Consider the following 8,685-nt stretch of genomic DNA (forward strand, 5'->3'; position numbering starts at 1 on the left):
AGTTAGCAGTTCCAGGAAAACAATACAATGACAACAATGTAAATGGAAAGAACAAAAAATTAAATTTGTTGTTATTGTTATAAACAACATTTCTGAGTAGAGGAGGGATTAAGGACATAGATGAAAATAAAATTAATGTAAAAACAAAAAATATTAATAAAAATTTAAAAATACATTACTTAAGATTTATAAAAATTTAAGCAAAGGAAACCATAGGTCAGGGACCAAATATTGATCTCCAAATTGTCTTTCACTGTTAATTTTCATTCTAGGATTCTCGGGCAAACCGTTTAAATTCTTCTTCTCTATTCACCTCTCTCATTATAGGTACAACACAAGAATTGGTTTACGAATATTTTTTTTTAATGTAAAACTCTTTATGATTTTCTTCCTCATACCTTTTCCAGGTTAAGGAAAGTGTCTGCTCCTTTACTGTCCTCTGAAGTTTCAGTGTGTTTTTCTTCATCCAATTTGTCTGTATTTGCAAACACAGAAGCAACACGCACCACAGGCAGAGGCACATCACGAGGGATAAACCTAACGGAACTGACAGGCATGGTCCATAGCTTAATTTTCTTGAAAGACTTTGTTTTGGCAGAATACCGTGATTCACAGACATAAACATCTTCATCTCGAAAGGTTTCTGGACACAGTTTGAAGTATTCCTGTTAAAGCAATGTTATTAGATTATTTAATGAATAAATTATTAAAAAAAAACTCCTAAACTCCCAAATGACTAAATTCTAAAAGCTATTTTTTCTGTATGCTAACAAATAATGGGGAAGTGAACAAAGATTAACTGATTGGTTAGTATTTTGAAAAAGCACCTATTATGTGCCAGGCACAATGCTAGACGTTGGGGATACAGAGACAAAAAATTAAAAGAATCCCTGTTCTAAAAGATCTTCTAATTTATCAGAGGAAAACAACATGACACATAAAATGAAATACAGATTAAAAATGTACGAATTAAACAAAATGCAAAGTTGTAGGGAAAAGAAGGCCCTAGTAACAACAATGATAAATAATTTGCACCTATTTCTCAGTTAAAGGTTATAAAGCACTTTTCTCACAACCACTTTATATGGAAGTCTAATTAGCACAATCTTTATTTTACGGATGAGGAAATCAATGTTCTGGAAGGTTAATGATTTGCCCATAGTCACTTAGTATTAAGGAGGGATTTAGACTGATCCTCTGATTGGAAGACTAGGGCTTGCTCCTCTATGTCATGCTGCCTCTCAAAAGTAATGACTGAGTTCTGGTTTACAGAGAATTTGCCATTGAGATCTCCGCTGACCTTCCAATAATTTGATAAAGTGGCACTCTTGCCACTGCCCCACATTGCCTCTAGGCCTGAGTTTCCTGATCTGTAAAATGAGGAGTCAGACTGTACCTCTAAGGTCCCTCTGAACTTTACATCCTATGACTACTCTTATGGTCTTTTCTATTCTTCCTTTCCCCTAGCACTGGGCTACAGCAAGATGGGAATCGAAATACAGATGAATTCCTAACAGTTTGTTTCATTTCTCTTTGAAAAGCTCCCTTCAGCTAAGAAAACACATGAGCCTGATTAAATCTTTCGTAGCTGGCAAATAGTTTTTATGTGAAATATTAACATTCACCTTGCAGAAAGTGGTTAAGTCTTTCTCTAAATTTTTATATGCTGTCACACAGACTAGATTAATAGATTAATGCACAGTTTCTGCCTTCCAGAGTATCAAGGTTGTTAAGAGTATATGTGTGCCTGTGTGCAGATGTTTGTGTTGTATACATTTCAGTATAAAATAGTCCTTGAATTTGAGGGTAATGTTATCTCACCTTAACAAACATGACTACACATTTGCCTAAGATTTTGCTAACAGGTACTTTGTTGTAATAGTCACTCTTAAAAACTTCTTTTTCCAAAAATTTTCGTGTAGCAAGGTGGAATGTTTCATTTGGCCGATAAAACCAACAGCCACACAACCATTTTTCACCTAAAATAAGCAAAAGGGAAAAAATATTACCATATTAAAGACAAATGTAAGAAAAAACAAATGAATCCATTAATTCACCTTTTTAGGACCCAAACCCAGTAATGAGAGCCTGTACAGTCCTTAGCTTCATTGTCTGCTCCAAAAGGTTAAGCTAGCCTTTCATCAAGTTTCTACCAATAAGCAAGGAAATAGTTTAATTATATTATATGCTTGAAGTTTGGCTATGCCAAGAAAAGTGCTGACAGGTCTCAAGGGAGAAGCAACTCAAAATGTTAGTGGTCCATCTTATATCCTCCATCTCTGTTTCTTAAAACATATGGAATCTGTTTACATTTCATTACTTCCACCCACAGAAGATCTTTCTTCCTGCCTGCCAATCCATGTCTCTCTTCTTCAAAGCCTATCTGTAAACATTCCTTCTTGAGGAAACCTTCTGCTTAGACCTAAATAGTGAGGACACACAACAGCTTATCAATATTGTCCTGTAAATGGATTGCTTTAAAAGTATTCACGTGAACATTATTTGAACTTGACTTTAAACTTATAGATGGTAGGAATCATTTCTTTTTTTTTTTTTTTAAACCCTCACCCCAGAGCAGGTGGGTACAATGGGTACATAATTACCAGTTAGTAGTAGACTGAAGAAAGATTCATATCTCATCAATTAAGTATATATGCTCCAAAAGAATAAGGAGGTCCCTCTTCATGTCTGCCCTAGTGAGATCTTGGTACTCACCAGCAGAATCTTCCCACAGTCTTTCAATGCAAACTATGTGTGGCTGGAGATTGGCTTCTGCTGGCTCCACATAAACATAGTCTCCAACATGGTACATGCTGTTCTTGAAGCTACAGTCCTGGCTGTATGTTCTATGTAAGACAGAGAGGCCTGCTCCTCCAGAGGAATCCTCACTTTTTTCAGCTTCTTATTTCACAAAAAAGAGAAAAAAAACATTAAGAGAAAGTAGGGAAAAGCAAGGGCATTACCCATCTATTTATTGGAAAAGGTTCCAGTATATGCTCCCCATTGAACATGAAGCTTGCTTTTGGTTTTAGAGAGATGCTTTTCCTGATGTTTAAAAAAATCTCTCTATACTTATATTTTGTAGGGTTTTTAGCATAAATGGGCATTATACTTTGTTAAAGCCTTTTTCTGCATCTATTAAGATAATCGTGTAGTTTCGGGTTTTAATGTGATTATACTGACTGTCTTACTAATATTGAATCTTTCTTGCTTGGTCATAATAAATGATTTCCCAGGTAAATCACTGTACTCTATTTGAAAGGGTTTTATTTCTAATTTTTAAATCAATATCCATTAATGATATTGGCTTGTGATTTTCCTTCTGTGTTTTATCCTTCCCTGGTTTAGGTATTAGGATTATATTTGTCTCATAAAAGGATTCTAGTAGAGTGCTTCCTTTCTTTGATTGAGGTTCCTGAACCAAAGAATTTATTAATAAATTTATTTATTATGGTCTATAAAAGATGTATTTACTATTTCTGCTTTTTTACATTTGTTTGCAATGTCTGTGCCATGATATATGATCAATTTTTGATAAAGTGCCATGTATAACTGGAAAATATATATATATACTTTTGCAGCCGTGAGATGCCATGAGTCTTTTAACTCTAGTTTCTGTGGCAATTTGTTCGGTTCTCTATTTTCTCTTTTGTCTTTCTGTTAGATTCATCTAAAACTGAGAGATGGTTTCTGAAGCCATGTCTTTGGTTTAAACTTTTAAGATGACCTGAATTCTTACTGACTTTCCTCCCCTCTCCCCTAATCCTTGCTTCCTTTTTGTTACTCCTTTCCTTTTGGGGTTTATTTGTTAGCTTCTTCTTCCTTCCTGCTTTTATCAAGTTATTTAATTATTCTCTGCACCCTGAGCTCTATTGTTTTTTTGGAACACACAATTTCATTCCCTTCCTAGTTTTCTGGTGGGTTCAGAATAGTTTTGCATTATTTAAATTTTTTTCTTTTATATTTGAAGGTCTTTGACTAGTTGTTTGCAAATCTGTTTTTTTCTTCTTGAAATGATTAAATTTAGTTTGTAGTCTTTTTTTCCTTCATAGAAGTAACTTATAGATTTTTTAAATTAGCATTTCATCTTCTATATCTAGAAATTCTAGGCTGTTTTTGCAGGGATATTATTTCTTGCATTATGATATTCAAGTTTTTTAACCTGTTGTGTTCTTCTGAGAGAGCTATAATCCTTCAGTTGTCTTTCTATATTCTGTCTTTTGATGTTATTGCCTTTTGTTTTTCCTAGATGGTCCTTGATTTTTGTGTATCTGCATTCTCAATCTGTTGTCCTCTTTTTTTTCCCTTGGTGAGATTCATCATTGCAAATTCAAGTTTTTCTATTCTACCAATTATCTCTGCTGCATAGTCCTCAAATTCTGCTCTGACAATACTAATTTCTCTATTAAATCACTCAAAAACATGCACAAGTTGTGGCTCCATTTCTCATCATACTTCACGGGGTCCTGTCTATTCAAGTGTTGAATTATTTTGTAATATTTATTCACAGATGCCTGAAATTTTTTTATAAGTCCAAATTTCCTTCTGCTTTTACTATTTCTCCTGCTGATTTATCTATTTATGCGGAAGCTTTGAGCTTTCTTCCTCGTGAGATCTTTAGTAATTTCAGTCTCCCCCACTCCCTCTACCATTTTCCCTTATTATTCACTTTCTGATTTGGTCTCCTTTGATAGTGGATTCCCTGGAGGCTAGATCTCAAAGGGTCTCAGCCTCCTTCTAGGATAGGTTACTATCCTAAATAACTTTTGGAGGGACAGATCTGGCTCTACCTTGAGGCTGGGCTCTTCTTTCCCTCAAGCTTAGCAGAGTGCTAGAAGTTGAGGATACTCTCCTCTCCAAAACCCTTCCATCTCAATGGAATCCTGTCCTATTCTCTCTATTCTTTAGTTCTCTCGGTTCCAGTAGTACTAGAGTGATGCTATTGCAGCTGATTTTTGTTCTTTGGAGTTTTGATCTCCCTGTTTTAGGAGGAGGGTGAGAGGGTGGGCATATAGATTGAGCTCTATTTCAAATCTAGATGTGTGTCCTATTCCTTTCCTTCTCTTCCCCTGCTCTCCTGAAGAGATCTTTTTACTAAAAATTTTTTATTTCTAAATTTTCTCTGTCTCTTCACTTCCATCCATTGAGAAAAGAAATAATACTCACTGTGCATGACACACAAAACATTTCCACATTAGCCATGTTGCCTCCCAAAAAGGTAAAAAAAAACAAAAAACCAACCAAAAAACCAAAAAGTGAATCTGCTCTTAAAATTCATCAGTAGGAGGGTAAGCATTTTTCAGCACAACCTCCTTGGAACTGTATTTATATTGTATTGACCAGAGTAGCTAAATCCTTCACAGATGATCATCCTACAACATTGCTGTTATTATGCAGATTATTCTCCTGGTTCTGCTTACTTCACCTTGCATCAGCTCATCTGACTCTTTCTAGGTTTTTCTGAAGTCATTCCCTGCATCATTTCTTATATTACAGTAGTATTCAATCACAAACATATATCCAACTTGTTCAGTTATTCCCTGATGGGCATATCGCTTCAGTTTCCACTTCTTTACGACCACAATAAAGAGCTGCTATAGATATACATATAGGCATATGTACATATAGATACATATAGGTCCTTTTCTTTAATCTCTTTGAGGCACAGACATAGTAGTGGCATTGCTGTCAAGGAGTATATGTATAGCTTTATAGCCTGTTGGGCATAATTCCAAGTTGTTTTTCATAATGGTTGGAACAGTTCACAGTGCATTAGCATATGAATTTTTTCACATCCTTTTCAGCATTTGTTATTTTCCTTTTCATGTTAGCCAATCTGACAGGCAAGAATTGGTACCTCAGAGTAGTTTTAATTTGCATTTTTCTGTTAATGATTTAGAGAATTTTTCATATGACTACTGATATCTTTGATTTCTTCAAAATTCCTAATGGCCAAACCAAATAAAAAAATTTTGGATACAAAACAAAACTGTTCATAGCCTTTGACCATTTATCAGCTGGGGAATGAAAGGCTCTTATTTATTTATAAATTTGGCTCAGTTATCTATATATTTGAGATAAAAGACCTTTATCAGAGAACTTTGCAAAAAGCCTCCCCAGAGAGCTTGCCCATTTCCTGCATTCCCTTCAATTTTGACTGTATTGGTTCTGTTTATGCAAACCTTTTAAAATGTAATATAATCTAAATGACCCATTTTAAGCCTCCCATGATCCTCTATGGCTCTTAGTCATAAAATCTTCCCTTAATCCATAGTTCTGATAGGTAAATTTTTCTATACTCCCTTAATTTGTCTCGATCACCCTTTATGTCTAAATCATGTACTCATTTTGAGTTCATCTTGGCATATGGTGTAAAATGTAATCTATGCCTAGTTTCTGCCAGATTGCTCTTCAGTTTTCCCAGAAGTTTATCAAATGGTGAGTTCTTGCCCTTAAAATTTGGATCTCTGGGTTTATCAAATACTATGTTATTGTATCCATTTAATACTGTATACCATATACCTAATCTCTTCTGATCAACCACTCTGTTTCTTATCCAGTTTCAGATTGTTTTGATGATTGCCACTTTGGAGTACAGTTTGAGATCTGGTACTGGTAGGCTGCTTTCCTTCACTTTTATACAGACACACCTCATTTTGTGTTTGGCTTTAATGTTCTTCAATTCTGGCATCAGATGCGTCCTAGTTATGTGATCATTGGCAAGTCATTTAATCACATTTGCTTAGCCTATGCAACTTTTCTGTCTTAGAATTGATATCAGCATTGCATAGGACAGAAAAATCTTTTGTGAAAGGAAGAGTCAATGGATGAGGCAAACTTCATTCTTGTCTAATTTTAGGAAATTGATACAGCCTCACTAATTTTCAGCAACTACTATCCTGATTCATCAGTAGCCATCAAAATTGAGGCAAAGCCCTCTACCAGCAAAAAGATTAGGATTGGCTGAGCATTTTTAGCAATGAGTATATTAAAAATTAAAGTATGTACACAGTGTTTTTAGACATATTATTTCACTCTTAATAGACTACAGTATGGCATAAACATAACTAAGGCAGTGATGGGCAAACTTTTTAAAGAGGGGGCCAAAGGAAAGGAAATGCTCATCTGTCAGTCTGTTTCTAAGGCAACTCTTTTGAAGTTTCATTGTATTGTATCCTACTCACTATATTCGTCAAGATTAGGAATAATGTTGCGAGGCTGGATAGAACATTTCAGGGGGCCACATCTGGCCTGCATCTGGTAGTTTGCCTATCATTGCACTAAGGAACTAAAAAATTCATGCGACTTGCTTTAACGCAATATTTGCTTTTTTGCCAAAGTCTGGAACTGAACCTGTAATATTTCTGAGGTATGTCTACATTGACTCAGTTTACCTGTGAGCAATTAATATCTCTTCAACTGCTTAGCTGTATTTATTTTTGTGAAAAGTGTTTTATAATTGTATTCCTTTAGTTCTTGTGTTTGCTTGGCAGGTAGATTCCCAGGATATTTTATATTGTCCACAGTTGTTTTAAATGGAACTTCTCTTTCTATCTCTTCCTTGTAGGTTTTGTTAGTATTATACAGAAATGCTGATGACTTATATGGATTTATCTTATCCATGCAAAGATCTTTTGCAGTACAAAATGCAGCCAGAAAATACAGAAGAAAAGTGAGCGTAGAGATGATAGAGGGGAAATGGATCTTATTTATGTTGTTTAGCATAGGAATCAATTTCTTCTATATATTAGAAATGGTTGTCTCCTCCTATCAGAATATAAGCTGTTTGAAAGAAGAGACTCTCTGCTTTTTTTGTTTTTTTTTAACAGAACTTAGCACATGGCTTGGCACATAGTAAACACTTAATACAGAGTTTCCAAAACTAGTGCATGACTGTCTTTAGGGGATTATGAGAAACTTGTCAAAGAAATATGGGGAATACTTGGCAAATAGCTAGAATTGAAACATTCCAAAAGTAGTAGTGTTAGTGGAAAAAAATTGAATTGTGAAGAAGCAGGGGATGAGTTGGAAAGTAGGGGAGCATAGTACATATGAAACAGATTGTTGATGAACTAATTCCTAATGACCAAACCAAATAAATAAATTTTGGATATAAAACAAAAGTCTTTTAATATTACATGCCAGAAAAAAACAGTGATTGTGACCTAGTGAAAGACCAACTGATAGATCTTTGCAATAATCTCAAATTCTAAATTGTTTTCCAGTCAATAAACTCAAAAAAATTTTGGCATACCCCTGAAGCATATTCCATTCTTACTAAACATGCTCAAAAGGTTTTAATTCCTTTTATAACTACTTATCTCTATGAATCAGAATTTTCTGTCTTGGTCTCAGAGGCAGCTGAACATATGTGGTTCTCTCAACAAAATTGTCAGTTACCAAGAAATAAAATCAAGGGTCTCAATTTATTTGACTGCTCTGATAAACATCTAACAAAATTAAGAAACTTAAATTTTTTTGTACTGAATAAAGTTTTCTTTATGAAAAATAATCCCTTATTTCTCATGTGCACACATCATATCAGGTTAGAGGGATAAAATAAAGGTTGGGATCCCCGGCTCAATAAATGCTTTCTAATTCATGATTCCAACATTGTCTTATAAATTGCTCTGAGATTTATTGTCTTTTAGTGTTGTCTTCATACATATATATATATATATATGT

General features: G+C 34.5%; 1 protein-coding gene across 1 annotated transcript; it reads right to left on the reverse strand.

Moving 5' to 3' along the window:
• Window positions 1-355: 355 nt before the first annotated feature.
• LOC123255339 (protein polybromo-1-like) lies at window positions 356-2,937 on the reverse strand. The gene is made up of 3 exons (XM_044684158.1): window positions 2,716-2,937; window positions 1,822-1,979; window positions 356-665 (listed from the first exon to the last, which is right to left on the reverse strand). Exons 1-3 carry the CDS (start codon window positions 2,810-2,812, stop codon window positions 393-395), a joined length of 528 nt encoding a protein of 175 aa, XP_044540093.1. The 5' UTR covers window positions 2,813-2,937; the 3' UTR covers window positions 356-392.
• Window positions 2,938-8,685: the final 5,748 nt, after the last annotated feature.

This window comes from Gracilinanus agilis, unplaced genomic scaffold (assembly GCF_016433145.1).
Source record: "Gracilinanus agilis isolate LMUSP501 unplaced genomic scaffold, AgileGrace unplaced_scaffold4426, whole genome shotgun sequence".
In the NCBI taxonomy this organism is placed as follows: domain Eukaryota; kingdom Metazoa; phylum Chordata; class Mammalia; order Didelphimorphia; family Didelphidae; genus Gracilinanus; species Gracilinanus agilis.